Here is a 26653-nt window from a genome sequence, read left to right as displayed (position 1 = left end):
CAGACTTGAAGGCTGCAAAGACTCAGGGCCAAAGTCCTCCTGAAGTGAGTTATTCTTTATGATACTCTGACTAAGTCAGGAGACAGGAGCAGGTGGGAGCCTACGAGTGACCCCTGGGCTGGATGAAGAGGACACTGCTTGCCTTCTGTGAGTGAGGGGGCCTGAGCATCAGGACATCACGAGATAGTCGTGGTAAATCCCAGCCACCCTCGGCCCAGCTCCGGGCCATGGCTTGTGAGTGGCTGCAGGAGTTAGAGGCAGTGGCTGCCCTGGGGAGGAGAAGTAGAGAAGACAATGCCCAGAGCTGGCACCCCACACCCTTGCTGCCACCAAGAATCCAACCCTAGAGATAACACTGTAGAACAAAGCACAACCCTCGCTTTGCTTGGCACTGAGCCCCTTCCTCATATACCTTGTTTTCTTGTTTTTCTTCCATCCATTCCTCTCACTTCCACTTTTTCATTAGTTAAAGCACGTAAGCCCCAATAACAGGTAGGCCCTGAATTGTTGGGGCTCAAATACATTGACCACCCAGAAGAGCACTGCTGGCACATCTCTTCTATTTGGTGGCTCCATCATCCCCAAGGGCTTTGTTGTCATAATCATCCAGTTGGCAGAAGGGGAAAGAGAACATGAAGGACAGAAACCCACCCTCTTCAAAGCCCCAGGGCAGAAGCAGCCCACAGCCCCTCCACTCCTATTCCCTCCCTCTGAACTGGGTCACCTGGTCACATGTAACTGCACAGCTGTGCGGGGACCCACGTGGTCAGTCACTGCTACAGAAAGTGGGGATAGATTTTGTTGCTGTCTTAGTCCATTTGGGCTGCCATCACTGAACACCACCGACTAGGTGGCTTATAAACAACAGGCTGGAAGTCCTAGACCACGGTGCCACAGATCCCGTGTCTTGTGAGAACCCACTTCCTGGTTCACAGATACGAACCTCACATAGTGCTGGGTCCTCACAACACAGAAGGGGCAAAGGGGCTCTCTGGGGTCTCTTCTGTGAGGGCCCTTATCCCATTCATGGGGGATCCCCCCTCATGACCTAATCACCTCCCCAAAGCCCCACCTCACATGAGGGGTTAGGTTTCAACCTATGAATTTGATGGGGAGGGACACAAGCATTCAGTCTATAGCAACTGGGTGCTCATAGTCTGACACATCTTTGATTGTGATTAGTCCTCACATCAAAGTTATATATGCAGATACCTTAAAGGTGCAAGGTTTGTTATGAAACAGCAGTCCCTCAACTTCCCTTCCTTCCTTCCCCCTCCCCAGAGACAAATCCCTCTTTCCTCTTTTCCCCGATTATTTCTGTAACTCAAACAGTGCTGGCTAGAGTTTTCTATTGTGTAACAAATTACCACACGTTTAGCAGTTTTAAACATCCATTTATGATCTGGCTGTTCTGTAGGTCAGAAGTCCAGGCATGGTGCAGCTGGCTTCTCTGCTCAGGTTCTGACAAGGCCAAAATCAAGGCATCACCCAGGCCTTATTATTCTCTGGAGCCCAGGGACCTCGTCCAAGCTCACAGGATTGTAGTTGAAGTCTCTCCTTTGCGGTTGTAGGGCTGACGTCCCCAGTTCCAGCGGGCTGTCATCTGGAGGCCCGTCTCAGCCACCCATGGTCCTTGCCATAGAGCCTCTCCTCCATCTTCAAAGCCAGCAACATAAAATCTCCCCCACCTCAAATCCCTCTCAGGCTTCCAATCTCTCTGACCTCCCTATCTGACCCCTAGACCCAGATAAACAGGCTCATGTGATTGGGTCAGGCCTACCAGATAACCTCCCCATCTTAAGGTCAACTGATTTGGGCCTTAATCACATCTGTAAAATGCCTTCACAGAAACACCTGCATTAGTGTTTGACTACGTGGGAGGAGGTATGTGTAGTTCGGGGACTGGAATGTTGGGGGCGTCTTGAACTCTGTCCACCGCAGCATGATTGCATTGCTACCTCTTGGGCTTTCAGTTTGGGGTGCTGTCGGTTACCTCCCCATATGTAGATGGGGACCTAGCTTCCTTTCCTCTTGCCTCCTCTGCCCATGTGCACTCCGCAAAAGACCCCATTAGAGTGACACAGAACAGTTCATTAGATCAATGCTTCATGTTTGTTATTCTCATGAAAATACCCTCTGTAACTGAGCCAAGTGGTCAACTACAATGGACTCCTTTTGTTTTCTTTGGAGCTCGATTGCCTTCTTTTCTGTTCACTTAGTTTTCTATGCACTTACCATGAATTCAACCCCAAACTCTTTGCCAGTTTCCTCAATATCCTCAGAAGTCACATTTTGTGGAAGTCACAGATTTGGGGGGAACTATTAATGCTTCACTGAATAGCTCAGCTCCTTGTCTTCTGGGGACCTCATGGGTCTGCCCCTGGCTCCCTGTGGGTAGGGCAGTCCTTGGGACTGTTATGAACAGAAGTGAATGTCATTGTTCCAGAGCATGGCTGCCCCGTTGATCTGGATGCTGGGGTGAGGGTGATCATGCCCCAGAGTCATCCCCAGCCAACCATCGATGTATTAGAATTAAACTTTTGGTATTTGAAGCCACAGATCTTTTGGAATCATTTGTTACTATTTGTTACTGTAACATAACTTAGCAGCTCCTGATGGGTAGAGAGTAGTAACCAGGTGTGGGGTGCTGCTGCAACAGAAAATAAGATTCATAGCATTGGCTGAAGGGTTGATGAGTAGGCAGAGAGAAAACTGATGGTGAGGGCTGGAAGGAGAGCCATCATGTATCCAGTGGTAGAATGTTTGTTAATTGTCACCTGGGATAACTTGGAAGAATCAGAGAAAAGAGACTTAATGGTGTTACTTTACCTCAAAGGTCAAGAGGCTCAAAGAACCTGCAATTAAGTTCAGAGAGAAAAGCATGTATCAAAAAGTGGGAAAGTGGCTACTGACAATGTAGCTAAGTGGAATCAAACAGATTAGGTAAGAAGTTAACTACATTTTAATTTAATTAGTTAGTAATATTTAAAATGAGAATACTTTATCTTAAAAAAAAGTCAATGAAGTTCAGCCCTTTGATGTGGGTCAGAATGCTACACCCTCAGCTGTGGGGCTCCAGCTGCCAGGCCCCTAGATGTATCCAAGTGTTGACTACGGATGTCTAAATAGCAGAGGAAAGCTACCACAAAGGACTGTCCAGAACAGTCATGAGACACACCACAAATAAGGAGGACAAGAAGGAAGAAATACAAATTAAAATATGTGCACACATTAGTGAAGCCATGGAGAAATGGCATTTCCAGACCTGTGACTTTGCAATTGATACTGTCCCTCTGTTATCTTTGGTGTTCTCAAGTTCGAAGGCATTTAAAAAACCCTTAAATATGTATCTTATGCTGTATAAATACACCATCAATAGTTACTTTTTTATTGTCATTGTAAAATATTTTACAATTCTTCCCTGGTTATAATATTTTCACCAAAGAGTCATGTAGCCGTGAACATTGAAATTTGAATTTCGTTGTGTTCTTATATGGATTGAAATGGGAAAAACTTACTGTTTCCTCTAGAGCCTATGTATCTTAACAAATCATATCTAAAATGCTTCTCATAGCTGTCCTGTTTTTAAATGAGAGGCATAGACTATATTTATTGTTGTCCCCATGTTTACGTCAATGTCCTATTGAAAATATTCTGAAAGTATAATTATTTAAGAATAAAAAGAGACGTTAACTAAATTTTTGAGAAAAACTAGCAGTGCCAAAGAAACTACATACAAGGACTAATAGAGATTGTGGCTGGGGTTTACGAGTACCCTTAATCTCCACCCTTCTACAGATGGAAATGGGCTGGGAATTGCCAAGCTTCCAAGGAGGGTGTATTCCCAATGCCCACCCCCATCCGTGCAGATAAGGAAGATGATGGTGAAGAAAGAACCCCCAAGGGTGAAGCAAGACTCCAAAGAACAATGCATTGGCCAGGCCTTCCCAGGCAGCAGGATTGGGATGATTCCAGGAATATCCTCACTCCTGGGTGGGGGAAAATTCCTGCCAAGCAGGATTTTAGGTTTGATGTGGACACTGTTTACTGGAACTCTCCCCCTCCTCTGCTTTCGGAATCAGGGTGTTTGTTGTGTTGTTCTGTCCCTTTCTACCACTGTGCATTGGGATTGTGCCTTGGAGCTAGGAGTGGGGTGGGGGTGGGGGGCACAGACAACTTATCTTTAGGTCATAGGTTTCTAGACGAAAAAGAACCGTATGAGCCAGCCACACATGAAGAGACCACCGAGCCTCCTACAGAGGTCCTGGAGCTGGAACTGGACACTGCAGAGTCTCTCTTGCCTCAAATCCCTGTCATCCTTCAGTCTCGGATCTCTCTGTTCCTGGCCTGTAGATCCAGGTTTAAAAGGCTCATGAAAGTAGGGCAGGCCCACTTGGGGAGGGGGAAAGTAGATTTTAGGTGTGGGAAAGAAGGCATGAGTGACAACTCTGGGTCAGTGCTCTCACTGTCCCTCTGCCACCATGACCAGCACGTTCTAAACGAGCTGCTCCATCAAACTGCTTGTCCCCGGGTGCCTTCCTATGGACTCGGGGCATGGCCAAAAATGAACCTTTGAGATCTGCAGGTTGCTTGTTCTGCAGGGTGGCCCAGCCTCTCTTGACTGATACAGGGATTCTATCTATCATACCTTGTGAAGAGGTGTCCCCAGAGCCTCTGACCTGCTCCATCTTCATCTGGTCACCCTCTGTGCCTCTGCCCTCCCTCCCATGTAGAGTGCTTCCTGGACTACATGCCTCCCTCTTTGTTGATAGAACTCCTCATTTTGGAAGCATTATCTCTGGTAGCTTCCTACCATGAGAAAGGATGCATGGAAGGTAAATTTTGTGAGACCCTGTGCATCTAAAACTTTGGTTTGTACTCAGGGTGAAGATGGGAAAATAATTTTAGATTTCCCAAGGCTTTGCTTCTTGCTTTCTAGATTCTACTTGTGGCTGTGGAGAAGCCCACAGCCATTCTGACTCTTGACAATCCCGATGTGACCTGCTTCTATTGTCAGGACACTTTTTGTCCCCATTATTCTTAACTCCAATAGCAATCTGCTTTAGGGTAGGGCTATTTTTTCCCCAATGTACTGGGCTCCCTGTGGGCCCTTTCAACACACATTCTTCAGTAGTGGAGACTTTTCTTGGATTAATTCATTGATGACTCCACCCACCCCCGTGTTTTTTCTGATCATTCATTCGGGGTTCCTATTATTTGATCAATGGACTTTCTGGGTGGTTCTCTATTTTTTTTCTCTATTTCCCATTTTGGCGTTCTTTTTTATTCTACTTTTTAAAAATTTTTTTATTTATTTTAGAGGGAGAAAGAAAGAACACAAGCGGGGAAGGAGCAGAGGGAGAGGGACAAGCAGATTTCATGCTGAGTGCAGAGCCTGACCCAAGGCCTATCCCAGGACCCTGAGATCATGACCTGGGTGGAAATCAAGAGTCAGATGCTCAATGAACTGCGCCACCCAGGCACCCCTTATTCTCTTTCATAGGGATTCCCTCAACTTTATCTTCCATTTTTCCTTTTGAGGGTTTTTTCCTTTCTGCTATCTTATTTTAAACTTCCAAGAGCTATGTTTGTTCTCTGAATGTTTCTTTATATGTGTCCTGCTTTCATGGGTTGCAATATCTTAATTTCTCTGATGACATTGTTAGTAGTTATGTTGGTGTGGACTTCTCTCTGTATAGTCTGTTTCTTCCAAGTTGCTTTAAAAAAAATCCACTGGGGCTTTAGATTTCATGACACAAGGCTTTCCTGAGATGCCAGGTCATCTTTGGCTGCTTGTGAAGGACTGATCAGAAGCCCTGTACACGTGCATGGGGCTCATTAACAGCGACCTTTCCTTTGGGTGATCTGGCTTAGTTGGGCAACCACAGAAGTCAAAAAGTTTAGGTATTTCCCTTGGCCTGGTCTGATGCCCCAGAAAAGACCTTTTGTCTCCTGGCTCCTGCAATCTGAAATGCCAAAAAGGGGACAGGGGTTGGTCTCAGCATCCCGTATCTATAGGTTCATTTAATCTCTGTGTTCCACTATGACACCTCTGCTGTCAATTGGGCTTGGTGTCTCCCAACCCAAGATGCTCCCTTATACCTTCTTTAGATAATAACCATCCAGTCTTTCGTCAGGATGCAGAAGGCTGTGCAGAATTAGGGAGGGGATCTGGGCAACTCATTGCTTCTTAGCCAGGCTTTCCAGCTTATTCTTAGGTTAGCCTCTCATTCACACTCATGTCCAGAGATACCTAGGGCTACCCATTCATGAACCCTCTGGAGATACCAAGCTTTGTTCCTGCCTATCATTTCAGAATTTCATTTTCTCCAGTCTGCTAAGTATTGTAGTCTCAATTGTGTTGTTACTTCCTCCCTTGCTCTCCCCATCCTTGGCAATTTCTGTCTTACAACAAACAAGCTTACTGCTGTTTCAGGAGGCTCCAGAAATTAGAATCAGCCCACCACCTTTACCAGAAACCCCAGCCACCTTTTCAGTCTTGGACCTCTTTACTCTCCCCAGATACATCTCCATCTACTTGTTCTCATATGATCTTCCCTACTCTGCTTTTGCATATTCTGTTCCTTCCATATGACATTTGATCTCCACTCACCCTCGTATATACAATGAGCTACCTCTGTCAGAACCCTATTTAGCAAGAAAAGCATCGACTCACAGCTCTGGGGAAGAAAAATGAACTCTGGATACTGGAACATACTTCTACATGGTAAAGGCTGCGGGGTCTGAGGCTTTCAGTGAACAATCATCAAACGGGTAAGAAATCAGCCAAGAGGCTGAATTTTGCATCTGGAATGACACAGGGCACAGATGAAACCCTTAGGGAGACTGCACTCAGCACTCACGGAGAGGCCTAGTGCTGTGGATGGAGGTGGGGTGTGTGGCAATGCAGAGGACCCTTGACCCAGGCTGGCCTCCCCTCACCCAGGGCAGGTGTCTTGTCCATGGCTGTGGCCCAATGCCTAGAATACTGCATACTTGTAGGAGGATGGCCAGTGTGAGTGCACGTGGTGTGTGTGTGTGTGGGGGGGGGGGTATCACAGCAGGGGTCATGGAGAAAGCCAAGAGATGTGGTATCTCAAAGACTGGGGCAGAAACCCCCACCCCGGCTGGAGGGGAATAGAGAGGGGATGGGTGCTGGCAAGTAGGTGTAGGGCCAGCTCCATCTTAATGAAGTGACTGATTGTGGCATGTGGTGGGACTACAAGAACATTCTGAATCATTATTTGGTCAGAACACAAATCTCTTAAATGTCATCAACACAATCTGCCCTACAGAATGATTTCTTCCTGCCAGGAGACCCTCTTAGAGGGACCTGACCCAGATGGCCCTTACAGGGCCCACCCAGGGAAGCATTCCTGTAGTCTTCCCAGAGGGCTCCAACTTGATCAGTGAGAAGGAAGTTTAGGATTTCAGTTACAGACACCCAGGGCAGCCAATCATCCATGCCACTTTACTGTTTAGCGTGCAAAGGAGAACGTCTCTCTCAGTTCCTTCTTTGTTACCTAGAAAGACGTTTTTTCTAACCAGGCCTCAAATTAATTTGGTGAGAAATGGCCACTCTTAATCTTGTGTGCAGGATGACCTCCCTCACCCAGCCCTCTTCTCAGATCTGCAGGGTTGGAGCGCCTGGGCTGCCTTCACCGAGCAGGCTCCCTTCGCGGTTGGCAGACACGTGCAAACCATCCATTAAGGCAAACCACCCAGGGGCTGCAGTCCCAGGCCTCAGTCTTCCTGTTCAGGGGCTGGAGGCTAGGGTCCGGAAAGGGGCTTGCGGTGCTTGATTCTGAGGCAGTGGGAAGTTATGTAGTGGCCTCCCCAGCGATGGCCTAGGACTGTAGAAGGATGGTGGAGTCAAGGCGATGATGGTGAGGGCGCCGGTGAGAGTCAGGGGCAAGTTGGCAGGGCCAGGGCAAGGAGTACGCGGACTGGGCGCAGCGGAGTATTTCCTTCGGGAGGCCCAGACAGTGGGTGGGTGAGTGGGTGGGGCGCGGTGGGCGGGGTCCTCGCAGCTGGTGGCGTTTGAAGCCTTCCCCACCGCGGTGGGAGAGGGGCAGCCTAGAGAAGTTGGCAGCAGGCCTCGGGCGGGGAGGAGGAAGGGGCCCCGCGTTCCCTGAACAGCAGCGCAGGCTGCACCAGCACGTAGTTTACTCTGGCAAGCACAGGACGCGGTGGGCACGTCACCCATGTTGCCAGGTTAACCACCAGCCCGGGGCCAGTCCGACTCCCGCTGACAGGCTCACCGGCAGCGCGATCCCCGCCGGGTCCCCGGCTTCCCGGGGCCAGTCGGGGAAGCAGCGGTCCTTCCTGCGGGAGCGGCCCCGCCCCACCCGTGACCTCGCTCCCAGCCGGGCCGCACCGAGGCCCGGAGCTCAGCAGAGGGAGCATGGAGGGGGCGAGTGGCCTGCGCCTCGAGGCGCTGCCACCTAGGAACCCTGCTGCGGCGGGGTGCACGGGGGGTTGTTCCGCCCCTAGGCCAGGCCGGCAGCCCCGCGCCCAGCCGGAGCGGACACTCCTCCTCGCCGTGCAAACGTTGCTCTGGAAGGAAAGAGAGAAGCGGAGGCGAGCCCCGCCGAGGCGCACCCATCCCTGGCGCCCCTCGCAGGCGGGGATGGAGGCACAAAGGGGCGCCCTCCCGAGCGCTCCCTTCCACTCCGGGGTTCGAGGCTGTCACCGTACTGAAGCCCTAGCAGGAAAATGCCCCGCGGGCTCCCCGCTGCTACGGGGGTGGGGTGGGGTGGGGAGCGGTCCCGGCGCAGCCACGCCCCGGCCCGCCGCCCTCGGACGTCCTGCGTCAGCGTGCCCGGCTCCCGGCTCAAATTTCCGCTCCTCCTCCCGCCGGCCAAGAGGGCACGCCCATTGGCGCGCGCAGGCCCCAAGGCCGGGTCGGCCCCCCTGGCCGTCTGGATTGGTCCGACCGCCTACCTACGAACCAACGGCGCCCTCCCCTGTCCTAGGCCACGCCCCCTCCTCAGACGCGGGCGCGCGACCGCTCTATCCTGACGATGCGCGCTCTGGGATCCCCGCCCCCTCCGCGCGCGCAGTTCCCCGTGGCCGCCGCCGCCTGTAACCTGTGCCGCCAGGATGTGGCTGGGGGCTGACGTCGGGGCCAGATGTGGCCCCGGCCCCGCCCACCCCCGGGGCCGGGCCGCCCACACCGAACCGCGGCGCGCACGGCGGCTGTCCCGCCTGCCACAATGCGCGGCGAGGCTGCGGCCGCGACTTGGCGAGGTAGTCCCTAACGTCGCTGCTCGGCATCCTTAGGACAGGCCGCCCCTGACGCTGCGCGGGGACCCCACTGGCCCGCGCCCCCCCATGCGCTCACTTTTTGGTGCCCGGCCGGGCGGGCGCCTCGCGGACGCGGAGCCGCGCGGGTGACGGCAGAGGCGGCTGCGCGCCCAGCCCAGCCCGCGGAGAGGGCGCGCCGCGCCCCCGCCCCCCGCCCGCTCTCGGGAGGCCGTGGGTGCGGATGCGCCGCTGACGACTCGCAGCGACTAGCAGTGCCGCCGGCCCGCCGGCCGGAGCCCGCAGCATGGCAGCCGCCGCCTATGTGGACCACTTCGCCGCCGAGTGCCTCGTGTCCATGTCTAGCCGCGCGGTCGTGCACGGGCCGCGGGAGGGGCCGGAGCCCGGACCCGAGGGCGCGGCCGCCGCTGTCTCCGCCACGCTGCCCCGCGTCGAGGAGCGCCGCGACGGCAAGGACAGTGCCTCGCTCTTCGTGGTGGCGCGGATCTTAGCGGACCTCAACCAGCAAGCGCCGGCACCCGCCCCGGCGGAGCGCAGAGAGGGCGCCGCGGCCCGGAAGGCGAGGACCCCCTGCCGCCTGCCGCCTGCGCCGCCACCCGCCCCCGAGCCCGCCTGCCCCAGCGGCGAAGGTGCGGCGGCCGCGCCCCTCAGCCCCGCGTGGAGCGAGCCCGAGGCCGAGCTCGAGGCAGGGCTGGAGCCGGAGCGGGAGCCAGGGCCCGCGGGGAGCGGCGAACCCGGCCTCAGACAAAGGGGCCGGCGGGGCCGAAGTCGCGCCGACCTCGAGTCCCCGCAGAGAAAGCACAAGTGCCACTACGCGGGCTGCGAGAAAGTTTACGGGAAATCCTCGCACCTCAAGGCGCACCTGAGAACTCACACAGGTCAGTAGGGCCGCCCGGGCGCCCCGAGCGCGCGGACGGGGACAGCGCAAGCCACCGGGCCACGCCCCCGGAGCTGCCGGCGGGGCGCGAGGGGCGGTCGGGCCGGGAACTGTCGGGGCCTCGTCCCTTCCCCCGCCACACGGTCCTGTGGTCGGCCCCGCGCGCAGAGCGAGGCGGGTCCGGGATCTGGGAGCCGGCGCCCGCTGGGCGACCGCGCCCCCGCCGGGCACGCCCCCTCCCTGGGCACTCTCGGGCGGGGCCGCGGGGGCGGATGTCGTCATCTGGGCTGCGGGCGTAGACCCCGCGGGGGCCGGGGGGCGGCGCGGGCAGGTGCGGGCGAGTCGGGTGGGGGCCTCGCGTGCTGCTCCTGGAGATGGGCGGCGGGGGCGCCTGGGGGCCGCGGGGGAGGGGGGGTGTCCTCGTCCTGGCCCCTCCCCTGCCGGCCCCTCCCCCGCCGGCCAAGCGCGCGCTCGGGAGGGGAGGGACCCGCCCGGCCCGGCCCGGGCGAGCGGCGGGCGAAGTTCACGCGGGGACAGGGCTCCCTCCAGCCACTCGGCACATTCTTCGCTCTCCTCTTCCTGTAATTTTTCCAGCGCCCTAAGGTTTAATTTGTCGAAACCGGAGCCAGCAGCGGCCGACGCGGGGGGCGGTCCGGGGCCTCGGCCCGAGGCTCTTTGTGGGAGCCCCGCCCATCCGGCCAGCGGGGGCGCGCCCGACCCGAGGGGGCTCCTCGGCCTGGGGGCGCTTTCTCCAGAAAGGAGCTCGCAGTCCACAGCCCGTTCCTCCGCGCCGCCCTGTCCTCGGCCCTGCTCTCACCTGCCGGGTGCCGGATGCGTGCGGGCGGCACCTGCACGGGGGTGTCGGTTTCAGAAGACCATCGCCTGACCCGCGACCCGGGCTGCCCTCGCCTTCCCACGGGCCCGGGACCTCGTCTTTGATTGTTTTTCGTTTTTTTAAACACAAAGGTGGGATGCAACCTTTCTGTCCCAGTTTGGTTTAAAGAACTGTGTATTTTTCCTGGGCTCACGCTAATTCTTCTGTTACACTTAATTCTTCCGCATTTGGAGCAGGTTAAAAACCCGTATAAATACAGTTACCTTGTTACCAGCGATTTAGACTTCACATTTATAAAACAGTACAGAAACTGGTTAAAAGACTGGCTTAAAAACTGCAGTCCTCAAGACCCTGGAGTGAAAGACCCCCTTCTCCTGGTAAATTTGGAACTGAAATGTCCCGAGGTCTGCAGGTGTCAAGGCGGGCGGATTTCAGACAGACCTTTACCTCGGAGGCTGCCCCCGCGGTTTTGGTCCCTTGCTGTGGGCGCCCCAGATCACGTGGCTGGTGGTGGGGTCGAGGGTGAAGGCGGAGCCATTTCTACTCATTCTGAGTCAGAATTAAGGGTGTGTGGACCGAGATAGAGGGTGGGGTTAGTGTAGGGCTGTTGGTTCAGCTTGGGAACGTTACAGCAAGGGTGGGCGTGGCCATGGAGGAGGGGCCAAACTAAGGTGGGATCCTGGAGCACCCAGATTACGGGGGCGGGGGCATTGCGTGGGGCGTGGCTCGAGGACCGCGTTGGGGGGCGAGGCCCGTACCCGGTAATTAAAGGATTGGAAACTTCGCAGCCTCTTTCACTTTGGCCTTCCAGCGGGCTAGTGGGGTTCCAGAATTGCGGAGGGGCTGGCTGAGGGGTGGGGCTCTGTCCTGGGCGGGGCAGGTTTGGATGGGGGCCTGCGCTGGAGGATAGCTTGTGAGTTAGCTGGGTCCCTCATTCAGGCTCTAGTGTCCCTGAGCAGATCCCTTGGCTAGAGGATGAGCAGAGGCGATGGCAACCCGGGCCTCCCCCAGTGGGGTGGAACCCAGTCTCTCTGGGGTGCTTTGAAACCCTAAGCAGGCAGAAGAAGATGAAACCCACACTGGCTGCAGTGTGCTGGGTCTAAGAGCAGGGAGCGGGCCTTGCTCTCCAGGTGTGCCCTACCTCCAGAGCAGATGTAGACCTCCGAGTCCTCAGGAGTGTACGGGGTTCCTTTGGGGCCCTTGGAAATGTAGATTTCCAGGTCCCAGATACTGACCTTCCACGGAACACACAGTTTTAAGTGGTGCCCCAGGTGAATCTGATTATGAACCAGGAACCTGCCTCTGGAGGGTGTCTGGTTTAGCCTCTGGGGAGCCCATTTCCAGCCTGTGCCCAGGTGTGCAGAACATAATTATCTGGTGTTCATAGAGGAGACAGGGGTAGCCCACAGGCCACAGCGGTGACTGAGAGGCCAGGCTACCCTGGGAAGACCTGAGCAGCAGACCTTGGTTCTGAGATAGCTGTGGTTTGGTTTGTGGGCTTCCAGCAGCTTTCTGGGGGGTCCCTTACAGCAGTGGTTCAGGTCATGCCATGCCTTTTACTTCACTGTGAGCGGCCACCACCACCACCCCACTCACCCATAGCGATTTCATGGTAGGGGGTGAATATCAAAAACACTCTAGCCAAGAGGGCAGTTCATGGCTTGCTCTGTTTAGCCCTGTGGCCAAGGACGGGTTCCCAGACCTCCCTGCAGCTTGGTGATGTCTCCCCTGACCACGTGGAAAATCTGTGGGAAACGAGGCTGTGAGTTTGAGAGCCCTTTGGGAAGTATAAGGCTCAGCCTTGACTCTGGGGAAACCTGGCCTTCCCTGACTCTGCTGTGATCTCTCACCCCCACTCCCTGTCGGACTGAATGCAAAAGAGCTTGCCTGTCCTGGTTAGTTGTGTGCCAGTCTCCTGGGGACTGATTACCCTGTCACATTTAGGTAATTGTTGATGTTATAGCAAACACGTGATGAAACAAAGACGCTAACGTTTTTGCAACTCAACCCACTTTTTTTTTTTTTCTTTTTTTTAAGCCACTTATTTGGCTAGTCAGACCTTCCCAGTCCAGATCTGGGAATTTGCTGTCTTGCCTTGGGGAGTAGCAAGACCAGGAACATATTTTCTTGGAGGCTGAAGGGCTTTGATGTGAACATTCAGGACTTTCAGAAGGAAATGCCTAGGGTCCTCTGAGGGCAGATCTTCCCCCTGAACTGGCCAGGGACTTCACCTGGAGATTCCTACTTGTTGTCTGGAGTGGTGGGGCTTGGCAGGCCCCCAGCAGAATGGTCACTCAGCCTTTCTTGGCAGAGACGCCTTGAATACATTCCTCCCTATTTGTTCCCACAAAGAATTGTTTTCAGAATGCCTCTGTGCCCTGTTTTCCCTGCAGCACCGGGAGCTAAAACATCCAGTTGCTAGCTGCCTGGGCTGGGTCCATTTCAGCAACTCTGGGGGCCTGGCTGGAAAGGGAGGGCACTGTGGTGTGCACAGCTCTTCCCTCCTGCCGACCTCAAGATAGACACATCCCTGGTCATCTGGCCCTCTTTGGGGTGGAGGGTGGAAGTAGAGTAAGATTGCATTCTCTCAGCCATTTCCTGTAATAATTTGGGTGGGGTTAGTTTGAAGTTTATCTTGAGCCACCGAATAAGGGATTTGATCATGAATGAGATTATTGGGGCAGGGTATTTAGGCTCCTTCCTCCAACACAAACTCTGGCTGCAGACCCTGGTTTCCAGCCACACTGCTCTTCTGGAGCCCTCGCAGGTGCCCTCCTGCGCAGTTTCCTCAGACCGGCAGCCTGTTGAGTGCAGAGTGGGCAGCTGGGATTGCCTTCACCAAGGGCAAAGCCAGGCTGGCAGCAAGCCAGCACTTTGTTCAGGATACATCCAGGCTGGCAGTTCCCGTCCCTGCTCCCTCATGGTCCCAGGCTGCCAGTGGGCCTGGTTGTGAAATTCTTCAAACAGTGCAGAAGCGTGTAGACAGAATGTGCTAGCCTTCCCCTCCTCTGGCTAACCACCATCAGCTCATGTTGGTGTGTCCCTTTCCAGACCCTTTTAATGGATTTGCATCATGCATGTGTGTGCATCCACACTGACATTTGAAAAATAAACATGCAGGATCGTAGCCAGTACGTTCTCCCCCCAGCTTCTCTTATGTGCTTGTTTAACGAGGCACCTTCGTTCTTTGTCCTGGCTGTGTGGTACTCCAATGTGTGGCCGTGTAGCTGTGCTATACGTTAATTTGTTGGTCCTTTCACCTGTTGGAAAGATAGCTACGTTGCCTTTCCCGTTTTTTATTGTTTCATGCCTGCAGCAGTGGACCCTGGTGTCGGTCTTGGAGCAGAGAAGCTGGCGTTTCTGTAAGATCGAGCTCTGGCCGTGTTACTGACTGTAGTGTAGACAGCATTTCAATGCACTGTGGAGCTACTATGTTGACTGAAAAGACACATTATGTTTTTAAAGGAAATAGCACATTATGTTTTTAAAGGAAATAGATGGAGGTCTTGGTCTCCCCAGTACTGAGGTTCCTGCAGTGTTTGCTGCCCTTTAAAAAAAAAAAAACAAAAACAAAAAAAACTTCTCCTAGTTCTCCTTTTGCACGTGTGAGATCATCATATTGAGAACATTTAAAACAACACTAAGAAACCACCATTACTCTCTCATGCCTCATGACCTCCCATCATCTTTACTTGGCTTACCCTGTGGCCCAGCCCTGGGTGAGGGCTCAGCCCCTCCAGCAGTTAGGTGTGTGCACCCTGCGCCCCCACCCCACCCCTGTGCCTCCTGGCTTGTTGGCACTGGGCAGGAGGCTGGTGTGATGCCTTTTGAAACTTTCCCTTCCCTAGCTAAAAGAGGGCTGGAGCCCCTCCTGTGTGAACAAGCTGATAGCACCATGCTTCACTTAACCAGAGGTCCTGTGCGTGGGGCTTCAAATGTGGAACACAACAGAGGTGGGGCCCTGCCCCTGCAGAGTAGGTGCTCTGAAGTCCACTCACTGAACCGAGCTCACGGCAGCCCAGACACGGTTCGGGCCTGTTGGCTCTGACCTTACTCTGAACCCAGTTGGTTGTTGGGTTCCTAGACATAGCAAATTGAAAGGGGAAGGGGGAGATGTGTTGATAGCAGCTACAAGCAAGGAAGGAAAGAAACCAACAAGTTATTAATATGTATGCATCTGTATATGCATGTGTACTTAAATATACCACTCAAGAAACCCAACAAAACCAAAGAGCACTGGAACAAATGTGGGGCTGTTAGTGGAGGGGTGTGTCGTCCTCCCCAGTCGTCCCTGAGGCCTGCATTCTGTCATAACTGGCATTTTATAACAGTGATCTCGAGGTACTAGGACACTGTTAAAGTGTGTCTGGTTTGTGCTTTAAGAAAGCAGTTAAACTACTTCTGAAGTGAAAACTTCTAGAATGAGACACTCAGCTCTCACAGTGGTATCTAATACTTGTAGACTGCTTGCTAGGGGCAGGCATGGTTCTGTTTGCATTTGTCTCCAGTAAGCTGTTTAATCTTCACAAGGACCCTATGAAATAGGCACTATTATTGTTACTAGTCTTCAAATCAGGATGCCAAGGCTCAGATGGGTTGAGAAATCTGCCCAAGGTCACACAGCAAATGAGGGGGGAGCCGAGGTTTGTGCCTGGCCAGCCACACTGCTGAGTTCGGGTATACCTGCTGTGTCTGACTGCGACTCCTGTCTGGACCTGTGTTTTGGGGCGTGACAGGTGGGCGGTGTCTCATGGTATTAGAAGCCTGAGTGTCCCCAGCACACTGCTCCCCCTGTTACAAATTCTTGTTCTGAAATACAGTGAACACTCGTACGTTCTCCTAGACTCATCAGTTAAATATTGTGTCACACTTTTTTTTTATCCTTTTTTCCTTTCCTCCTTTTTTCCTCCAAGTACTGTATTTTGTCCCTTCCCTGTCTCTCCTCTTTCTTTAAATAGTATGTGTTATGTAACATACAGTCCATATTCAGTTTCCCTAATGATTCCCAAAATGTCCCTTATAGGATGCAGGATCCAGTTAATCACACATGGCATTTGGTTGGCCTGTCTCTAGTTTCCTGTAGTCTGGAACAGTCCCTTCTCTTGTGGCCTTTTGTCGCATTGGCATTTTAGGGATCCAGACCAGTTGTCTTGTAGAATATCCCGCAGTCTGGATTTGTCTGGTTGCTTCCCCCTGATTAGGTGCAGCTTAAACAGCTTTGGTCAAAAACATGACACAGGTAATGTTGGGCACTTCCATGCACCACCATGGGCACACGTGATGTCCAGTTATCTGGTTGCTGGATCACGTCCATGGTTAAGGGGGTGTCTGCCAGGTTTCTTCACTATAAAGGGACATTCTTCTCTTGATAATAAGTAAGCAGTAGAGTGACGCTTTGAGACTGGGTTTTTGGAGGGTTAGGGTGCTGCTGGGCCTGTGTGTATAGCCGGGTGCCTGGCTGGTGCAGGGGCAGTGTCTGGTCATCTTTATTCAACTCCCTTCCATCTGGTCCACCTGGTAGGTTTCTGCTGCTTATTCCAACTTCATTGACTGGACAAGTGCTAGAATTTCTGGGTCCTGCCACTGGGAGTCCTTTTAAAGTCAAAGGATAGCTTGGCCAAGTCTTAGGTGCTCCCTTCCCAGACAAACAACACGCCCTAATTTTATTTTGAATGAAAATGTTTCCAGATGGTATTTATAGCCTGTTGTTTTTTTTTTTTTTTTAGTTAGCCCACCGGCACCCTGGCTCTGTGGCCATACGTGACCCATCCCCCAGGCCTGGGTAGAGCCTGCAGCCAGTGGATACCCTCAAGGTCATGGTGGGTCTCAGCATGCTTTCCAGAAAAAAACAAATATTGATCTAAGTCCACACACCTGAGTCTGTTTTACTTCCCTTTTGTAGCCCCAAATGGGATTATTTTCTTGAGAAGTCAGCTTCCCATCAAAATGGAATTAAACTTTGGCATGTTCTCTCCAGCTTGGCAGTTTGGAAGCAGCTGCTGTGGTGGGACTGGGAGGGTGTTGGGGGTTTGGCTGCAATGGCCCACAGGGTGGGACCCTGAACCCAGAAGGCCTTGGGCCCTGCTCTAGGTCAATATGATGGAGACTCGAATGCTAACTTTTCACTTTGTTGGCAATGATTGACACTGGGCACTTGATGTATGACAGAAATCCTCACCCAACCAAAAGCTCTGCTGTTTGGCTACACACACACACACAGACACACACACAGACACACACACACACACACACACACACACACACACACACTGTCCTGTTTATTGTTGCATCCAAACCTGGAACATGTTTATGTGGGACCTGTGATTCTGGTTCATTTATTCAGTTCAATCTTAGTGTCACCCTAAACCCCATCTACCAGCATCTGTGGATCAGCTGTGTGCGAGTCAGGCTTCTTGGAGGCATGGAGTTCCTTCAGCTGAAAGTAGCCGTGGTAAGCAGACAGGGGGGAGCTCTGCCTTGCTGATGCCCTTGCCCCTTTTGGTGCCCTAGCACTGACTCCCCGCCGGTTCCTCTTGGGAGCCAGGGCCCGGGCATCGTCACTGTTTGCTGTTGGGTGTTGTGTGCATGGTGGGAGCAACTAGCCAGTCTGTAGTTTTAACTAGCATCATTCTGGACAAACAGAACAGAGGGTACAGGTGGGTTTTTTTTGGGGGGTGTAGGTTGGGGGGGTCTGTTTATTGTTCTCCTTTTTTGAGGTTCATCACACAAAAACACTTGCTAACCAGGAACTTGGCCACACTCTGTGGCGATTGGCCAGTCTGTCCCAAGGTGACCTGCTTGGAAGAGCGCTGAGGCTTGATGCCTCAGATTAAATGTCCCTGTACTGCTGCCACAGGGGCGTGGCCTTCCCTGCACGGGTGGGTGACCCATGGTGCCTGAGCACAGGGCATAACTGGAGCTAGAGCCCAGGGTATATCATGGAAGAGCTTTGCAAGGAATGGGGGCCCAAATTAAAATCACTCACCGGAGAACACATGGCTCAGTGCCTGCATTGGGCTTCTGTCTCAGGAGCCTCTGAAAGTGGAATCCTGGCACATACTGTCTCCTGCAAATACTGGCCAATTGGAGGGAAGCTTGGGAATGGGGGGGAGATGAAGTGGGCTCAGAGGAGCTCAGGAGGCTTCTTGTCCCTCACCCAGGACCACCATAGAGACATGGAAGGACATCAGCAAGGTGATGGCCAGGCAGCTTGGCCTGTGGTCAAGGGCCCACGTTGGGGCTTCCTGACACTCTTGCGTTAAGTAGACCTGAGCTCATTCTCCTTGAGTATGCATAGGATCTATGATTTAGAGAGGAATTTCCACCCCTGTAAACTCCGTTTCTGAGCTTTTTCACTTGTCTTTAACTCTTTTTAATGATATAGATGTTCATACACCAGGGATAAAGGGAACTTGGTTTGGGGCTAGAGGTAGAAGTTAGTTATTGGCAGATCAAGAGTAGAGGTTTCTGCAAGGAAGTATTGGGAAAGAGAGGAAACAGAAGAGGCATATATCAGCTTAGAGCTCCACTCTTTAGGGGAGAGGAGCAGGGCCCAGGCACCTAGGTGTGTCCTTGTTGCCCAGTGATGTTTTGCCTGGGCCATCAGCTGGGCTGGTTGTTCAAAACTGTGTCTGGGATCAGGGGAAGGGTCTGGAAACTGGGTGTTGGTACCCTGGGTACACCTCAGACATCTTACCAGTAACAAACTTCAACATACTTTCATGAAAGAGAAATAGTAAGTGTGAGCTAATTACATAGTTGCCATTTTAACAAGTGCTAGACAGTCCAGCTCCTTAGCAGTCTTTCTGTTGTCTTAGTTAACACTCTGCAGTGGGCTTCCCTGACTTACTTCCTGTTGTCCTCATTCCCCCGGACCAGCCGACCAGCCGTGTCTGGTTTGTCCACTGGTCATTGGTGGCCCCCAGGTCTCCACCCCGGTCCTCTCCTAGCAGGTGTGTTGAATGGCCTTGGCAGGGCAGATGGGGGGACTCAGGCCCTGGAGACACCATGCACAGGTCCCCTCTGATTCCTCAGGGAGATTGCCTGCCTCTTCCAGCGGCCTCACACCCTGGATTTCCATCTGTATCTCTGAATGGTGTGGTGGGGGAGGCGGTCCCTCACAGCACTGTGCGAGGACCCACAAGGGACTCAGGCTCCTTGCACCCCTGTGTTGCTAAGGGCAGTTTCCCAAGGCTTCCTCGTTTTTTCCAGAGTACCCCTTTTTGGCTGCTTGCATGGCATGTCCTGCTTTCTAAAATTACTTTGCTACTTGGCCTTATGCATTAGGGGATTATCACGAGGGTCTGAGGGGCTTTGCAGGATGCTGTCTTTTATGGTGATGAAATGTAGTCTCAGCATTTTATGCGGTGCCCTGTTTGTGCGGGGTCTGTGGTCCGGCCAGGCCAACAAGCGTCTGCCATCATGGGCATCCTGCTGCCCTGTTGGTGAGCATGGAGGTGGCTGTCCTCAGTTACAGTCAGGCCTTTGGGTCTCGCAGGAGATTCAGCCTTGGCTTCTTCTAGGTTCCCATTTGAAGCTATCCTTCCCTGATGATTGGTGGGTGTTACATGTTAGCATTTTGCTTTGGATGGGTTGCCTCATTTTAAAGTGTACTAACTTTGGCCTTCTAAAAACTTCCACTTACGTTTCCTGTTCCCTGATCTCACTTGTCTCCCTGCATCTGAACTGAGCACTTAAACTCCTTCTCATACCCAGGCCCTCCTGTCCCACATTCAGCACTACACATGGCCTCAGAAGACAGATATTTATGTGTGTGTGTGTGTGTGTGTGTGTGTGTGTGTGTGCGCGCGCGCGCGCATCTGCACTGTCAGCCTCCTGCCAAAGCTCAGGAGATTGTTCCTTTGGAAGTAAGCCAGTCACAAGGTGTCTGGCCAGGTGGCACAGGCTTCAGCGGACGGCTTTTTCTCCGTGACCCCCCAGTGGGGCTGTTTCACATTCAGGCCAGGGCCTTGCAAGAGCACAGAAGGAAGGAGCAGTGTGTACTGGGCAGGTCTGGCCTTCAGAGTGGAGTGGGGACCCTGGAGCCAAGTTGGAGGGTGTGCATTCCTGGTCTCTGATGGAGTCCTTCTCAAGCCATTCTGCCCTTGACCTTTCCCGCTGGGGCAGACAGCCTGGTATGGGGGCCTGACTGAGGCCAGGTGAACGGAAGCTCTTTAGCTACCCAGCTAAGTGTGCAGCCCTGAGTGCTCTCACTTCTCATGCTCTCTGCCTCCTCCCTCTACCATCTTCCTCCTCCCCCTCCCTTTCCCTAGTCTTTCTTCCCTCCTCCCCCTTCTCCTGTCCCCTTCCCCTTCCTTTCCTCACTTTCCTTACCCTTCTCCTGCTCCCTTCCCCTTCCTTCCCCTTCCTTTCTGTAGTCTTCCTCTCCCTCCTCCTGTCCCCTTCCCTTCCTCCTCCTCCTCCCTTCCCCTCCTCCTCTTCTCCCTCTGCCATCTTCTCCTGCCCCCTTCTCCTTCCTCCTCCCCCTCCCTTTCCTTAGTCTTACTCTCCCTCCTCCCCCTCCCTTGCCCCTTCCCCTTCCTCCTCCCCCCTCCCTTTCCCTAGTCTTCCTCTCCCTCTTTCCACTTCTCTCCTTTCCCTTCTCCTCCTCCTCTTTCTCCTCCCCCTTCTCCTACCCCTCCCCTCCCCTCTCCCCCTTCCCCTCCTCCACCTCTCCCTTCTTTCCCCTTCCATGTCTTCTCCCTTTCCCTCCCCTTACCCCCGGTTCATCTCTCTCCCCTTCTCCCCCTCCCCCTTCTCCTCATATTCCTTGCACCCCAGGATGTAAGCACATTTTAAATCTGCCTTCAGGGGTTTCCAGCCCAGAGGACTAAGGCAGGAGATGTGCTGGGGAGTAGGGCCCCAGGGGCTTGAGAGCTCCTGAAGACACCTCTCCTTGGTGCTGTCTCTCCGGCTTAGCCTGGGAGACCCCATGGGGTGGATTCCTCCTCACACCCTCTGGGGATGCCCTGGCAGCCCTTCCCAATGTGGTAGCCTGGTGGGCTGTTCCTGGGCAGTCGGCCGCCTCCTACAGAAAGGGAGGTAAACACTGGATCACCTTGGCAACTGGCAGAGCTGGGGCTCAAAGTGCTTGTGGAAATAGTTCTCATTGTCTCAAGTTTCTGGGATGGTGTTCTGTTTTGATTTTTTTTTTCTTTAATTAGTTGGAGTGACTAAGATACCAAAATGCCTGACCCGGTTACTATAATTTCTTAATAAACATTTATATTCCGTTTATAGGAGGAATGTTTCTTCTAGTGATTCATTGACTTTTTCTTTTAAACTGTGGTGAGGCAGGGCGGGGGTGGCACAAAGGGCCCCCACTGCAGACAGCTGGCTGGGCCGTAGGCCGGGGAGCACTGGAAGGGGCCCAGGCACAGGGAGCACTGATGTAAACACCACACCAGGATTGTACTGGCTTTGAGGTTGATTAAGGTCCATGGAAAATTTGGGGGAGATGCCTCTTTTATCTTGGGGTGTTCGGATCCCCGTAACTGGAGCTTCTGGAAGCCATCTGACAGACTTATAAGTCTTTCTGAGCCCAAGCAGTGCTCTCTCCATCTGATGGATGCGGGATTCTCCTGGGAGGCCAAGGTGAGAACTAGTTTTACACCTCGGTACAAGGTGATGCTTTGGTGTTTGCTGTTAAACAGTAACTGCCATGTAGGTAGCTTGGGCTGGAGGGGACAGGTAGGGCCTCCTGCCACCCGGCTGGCTGTCTCGGGGAATGCTGGCTGTCTTGGGAGTGCCCTGCCGTGAAGCAGGGCCCTGGGGGGTGGCGTGTCCTTTCAGGTGCTCTGCAGTTAACACCCAGGCCTGTATCCAGGGTCCCTTCTTCATTGTGGGAACGTAGGGCCCCTTGGTTCCCTTCTCTCTACACCGACAGGCTGAGTTCTTGCTGGGTTGGGCATGGCTGCCCTGTGGCCCCTCCCTCCTGGTTTCACCGCCAACGCCCGGTGTGTACCTGTGTCGAAAGCCTTTCCCTGCAGCAGGGGCTGTTGAGATCACTGTGGGGGAGAGTTCCCCCAACCCAAAACTGAAGGAAATGTCTCTATTTGTTGCATTTATTTTGTGATGATTCTCTGGTGTTACTGGTTCATGCGCTGTACCTTTCAGCTTTTCCAGATTTTTTTCTGTCAAGTGCTGGGCAGCCTCCCTACCTGGGCACTGAGAAGCCTTGTCATCCTTTCTCCCTTCGTAAGGGACACTTTTCAAGGATGTATGCAGAATTTGATTTCTTTTTTTGGTGAAGAATTTACTTTTTTTGTAATGTTGGAGAAAAGACACAAATTAAAGGTATTAGACTGGTATTGAAAAGTGTTAGAAGTCCAAAGCCCTAATCCTTTTGGGAGTTTGTCAAAAACCCAGTGCCGCCGTGCCCTTTGTTAAGTCCTAACTAACAGTCTGGGCATTGGACCTGGAGCTCCACCCTGCTTGCCGGCTCTCCTCCCAGCTGCGGCTGTTCCCTGCTGCTTCCCGGCGCTCCTTCTGGAGCCTCTGGGGGGGGGGGGGGCGTTTATCAGAGAATGTCCTTTTTGCCTGATATGCTTTGTCATTTAAACAGAGAGACAAAATGGAATGTTGTTGAGGACTCTGGGCTTTGGAGTGAGAACAGATTGAGCCGGCCAGTGCTGTTATGTGGAAAGCAGGTCGGGGCGTGCTGACCTCGGAGGAAAGGAGGCTGGTGTGTGCTCGAGCCCCAGGCGCCCGGTAGGAGGTGCGTGAGTGGTGTGGCATGTGAATGTGTTGTGTGCGGGTGGGGTTTGCATGCGTCTGGGTGGTGTGTGTGTGTCTGTGTGTTTAACCTGCTGGAGCAGAGCTTTACCCCCGGGCGGTGATGCTCACCGCCACCTGAGTGAACGTTTTTGCTGCCTTCTCTTTTGGAGAAAAACAACAACGACCAATAATTTAGAACTCCTTTTTTGAAGCAGGTGCCAGCTCATGCCCCTACCCTCTGGCACCGTGTGTGGGGTGAGCCTCCCCGGCAGTGTGGCCTCAGCCATGTGTCCCAGCCTCCGCTCTCCCTGTCCAGAAAATGCCCATCCCGGGCTGTGGGAGGACGGAGCAGGAGCGGGGCCACAGAAAGCCAGTGCAGCCCTGAGGTTCCTGGAGCGTCTTGTTGCTATGGAGACCTGCTGCCTGGGGGAGCTGCGCTCAGCCTAGGAAGTGGCGGCCCCCCTCAGTGAGCATCATTGGTCACCAGGGATCGGAGCCATCCTGGGCCCCAGCCAGCTGTACCTGGCCTGACGTTTTCTAAAGCACAGAAGCCGCTGAACTGGGACCTTGAGGTGAAAGACCCCTCACTGGTGACCAGAGCCGTTCTGGTGGGCAGCCGCAGAGATGGGCAGCGGGCTAGCGGCTTCTCCCTCCGTGGTGACAAGTGCTGTGCTAGTCCTGCTGGGCGACTCCACGTCCATGGAGGGATTTTCTGAGAGTCCAGGTGTGTTCTGCCGAGGCTTCTGGAAGCACGCCCTCTTTGGCGGGAGTTGCCCACCCCTGGGGAGGCTCCGGCGCCCTGACGTGAGGAGTTGGGTAACGGGCCGCCTCGCTCTGCAGCCCGGGAGCAGCAGACATCCTGCTTGCTGGAAGACTTGCTTCACCCCACACTCCTCGCGGCTCCTTGGAGTGGAGGGCGCTCTGCTCTGCTGTCACAGCAGCTCAGGGGCGCGCAGCCAGGGAACCCCACTCAGGACTTATATTTGCTATTTTCATAACTTTCCTGGGCACGCGTTCTGCTGCTTGTTTGCAGGAGTCACTGCTTTCATGAGCTTTGGGCCATCTGTAGATTTTCCCCCCTTTCCTTCCTTTCTTTTTTTGGGGGGACAGCAATTGTATGTTTGCAGATAGGAGAATTGTTTCCTAAAGGGAAGCATAAAAGCGTTCTTGAGGCTGGCTTCTCAGCTGTCGCACCGCAGTTTCATACCCCTTTCCTGCTTGCTTTTCATCTGCGTGCGAGTGTGTTTGGCATCGAGATGCTTCCTGTGTGGTCTGAGATGAATATTTTGAATGAATAGAGGGGCTGAGGGCATCGGCTCTGAGATCACACCTGGGCCCCAGCGTGGCCTGCCTTGCTGTCTCCTGGCATCTCACTGCTCCAGAGGATATTTGTGAGTGATGGGTGCAGGGGCTCCCCAGCCCCCCATGGACCGGCGCCTCTGCTCAGCCAGGAGAGGCCGCTGGGGGCCGTGCTGTTCCTGTGCCCTGCTCATGTGCTGGGCTGTGCCCCTGCCTGCTCTGAGTGACAGGGCCGTGCTGAACCCCCTGAGCTGAGCACAGCCCGCAGCCCTGCCCAAGACCCTCTGGCTCAGGCATATCAGCTGTAGCTGCAACGGGTGTCCACTCGACATCCCCCGGGGACAAATGGTCTGTGGTGGCCCCGTTTGGCTGTCCTTCAGCATGCAGAGACGGGCACGCCCCCTGTCCTTCCCCCAGGGGTGGGGCGGCAAGAGCCAGAGCTGTCTGTGCGGAAAGGCTGGACAGGCACAGCCTCCAGTAGAGATTCCTGCAGGCTGCTCCTGGCGTGGGGAGGACCAGGAGGCCGGAGGGGTGTCCAGCCTTCTGTGGGGCCCAGAGCAGGGAGGCGCTTCAGCCTCTGGGTGGCCTGAGCGCTCAGGGGCCCTCACAGGGCCATGTGCCCACCTGTGTCTGCTTTATCCTGGGCCACAGGAGTGCAGATGGGGTTTCCTATGTTAGAGGACGATTTCCAGCCACAAGGAAATGACCTGGAAAACTTTTCTGCTTACACTGCCCATTATTGAGAGCAGCCAGCCCTGGGTGCTCAGCGTGCCCTCTGGGTTTTGGATGTTCTGATTCTGGACTGCTATAACTCCACGGCAGACAGAGCCTTACAAAGGCCTGAGGTAGAAAACCCAAGGGCACCTTGGGCTCCCAGGCACAGAATAGGTGTCTCCTGGTTCCTGAATCAGCTTGGGAAGGGCCTTAGGTGTCTGCCTTTTCAGTTTTTCTGGAGGGCAGAGTTGCCCCTCTGGGGCCCCTGCCCAGCTCTGGGGTGCTCCCTGTGGTCATCCTGCTTTACTCTCTCTTCTTTGGAGAGATATCTTGCCGTTACCCCCCACTGCACCTCCTTTTCCTCTCGGTGCATTTTTGTGTCATAGTGTGTCTCCCTTCTCCCAGTGAAACAGGTCACACCAAGCAGAGCAAAAGGCCCATGCCTACTAAATAACTACTTGCGGCACAAATGGCTGGCTCTCAGGGATGACATTGACCTTGGGGGATGCTCCCTGCTATTGTTTGAATATTTGTGCCCCCACCCCCCAGATTCTTGGGTTGAAACTCTAATGCCCTATGTGTTGATATTTGGAGGTGGGGCTTTGGGGAGGTGATTAGGTCCTGAGCCCTCACAAATGGGATCAGTGCCCTTCTAAAAGAGACTCCAGAGAGCTCCCTTGCCCCTTCTTCTTTGTGAGGACACAGTGAGAAGGCACCAGCTAGGAACCAGGAAGAGAGCCCTCCCCAGAGCCCGACCACACTGGAGGCTTGATCTTGGACTTCCTGTCCTAGAACTGTGAGAAATACATTTCTGCTGTTTGTAAGATACCCCGTTGGTGCTATTTGGTTCTAGACTGAACAAACTAAGACACTCCCCAAGCCCTTTGGGCAAACACCCAGCAACGCTTCCCCAACTACCTCAGGATAGTGCCTGGTGCCCGTGCACTCCAGAGCCCTTCACTCCAGCTCCAGAGGGCAGGACTTACTCTCCCAGCCCTGCTCATGCAGATGGGGGCACCCCCAGATCTGTCCTGATAGCAGTCTACACCTGGAGGCCGGCTGGCACCTGGTCTCACCCGTCATTTGCAGCAGGTCTGGGGGTGTCAGCTGAATGGGCTCCTGAGTGTCTTCATCACTGCCCTCACCTGAATTTTCAGGCCATTGCCACTAGAAATGGGCCGTGACTCAGAATTTTCCATGCGTCCAGTTGCCAGGGTTTCCAGGGAGGGGATTGGGGGCTTTGGGACCAAGGTCAGGAACCAGCAGCAGCCCAGGTATTCACCAGACATGGTTCCTCAGTATCCAAGCTGGTGACCTTAGCCTTGTGGGGTAGACTGCTCTTGCCCCACTGTCATGGGCTGGGTCCACAGTGGGGTGAGGGGGTCACCTCTTTCTCAGGAACCTGGCCTGAGGGGTCTGTTGCCCCCAGTGATAAGGGAGAGCTCTTGGAGGTCTGGGCTGTCATTCCACACCCTTCCCCAGAGCCAAACATGGTGGTCACAGGATTTGTCCTAAGAATGTGGGGAATGAGTCCTGGTCCTTGAGTTTAGAGGGTTTTTTTTTCCCCCTAAAAGCAGTAAAATCTTTCCTTCAACCAAATCCCATGGATTCCAGTGTAGAACAGAGCTGGGGAGGATTGCTGGTAGGGGCTGGAGGGGTTTTGAAACTGTGGTGCCTTTTATCACTGAGCACTCCAGGGCAATCTCCACATACCCTGAAGATAGTCCCGACTGAGGTTGCCTGTGTTGTCCCCGGGCTAGCATAGGTCCTACATCTGAACCGCAGTGACTTGGAGGGGAAGGAAGTGAGATGGGGTTCAGCCCCCAAGGCTACAGGCTAGGTGCAGGCTAACTCTTGGGGCTGGGCCAGGGAGTTGGGCCCTCAAGGTCTGGGACAGGTAACTTCTGGGGTCTGTGGTCAGTGTCCTCTTGCCTTTCAGAGGGGTGCCG

The 26653-nt window shown here is 53.9% G+C and overlaps 1 protein-coding gene across 1 annotated transcript in view; it reads left to right on the top strand.

Moving 5' to 3' along the window:
* Positions 1 to 9066: 9066 nt before the first annotated feature.
* The window catches only part of KLF13 (KLF transcription factor 13), a 50411-nt gene continuing 32824 nt past the window's right edge, over positions 9067 to 26653 (top strand). Inside the window, exon 1 of the mRNA XM_026510315.4 lies at positions 9067 to 10142. Within this exon, the coding sequence (XP_026366100.1) occupies positions 9551 to 10142 (592 nt within the window). The 5' untranslated portion in view covers positions 9067 to 9550. The remainder of the gene's footprint in view (positions 10143 to 26653) is intronic.

Source organism: Ursus arctos, unplaced genomic scaffold, assembly GCF_023065955.2.
Source record: "Ursus arctos isolate Adak ecotype North America unplaced genomic scaffold, UrsArc2.0 scaffold_28, whole genome shotgun sequence".
NCBI lineage: Eukaryota > Metazoa > Chordata > Mammalia > Carnivora > Ursidae > Ursus > Ursus arctos.
This window is presented reverse-complemented; position numbering and strand designations above follow the sequence as displayed.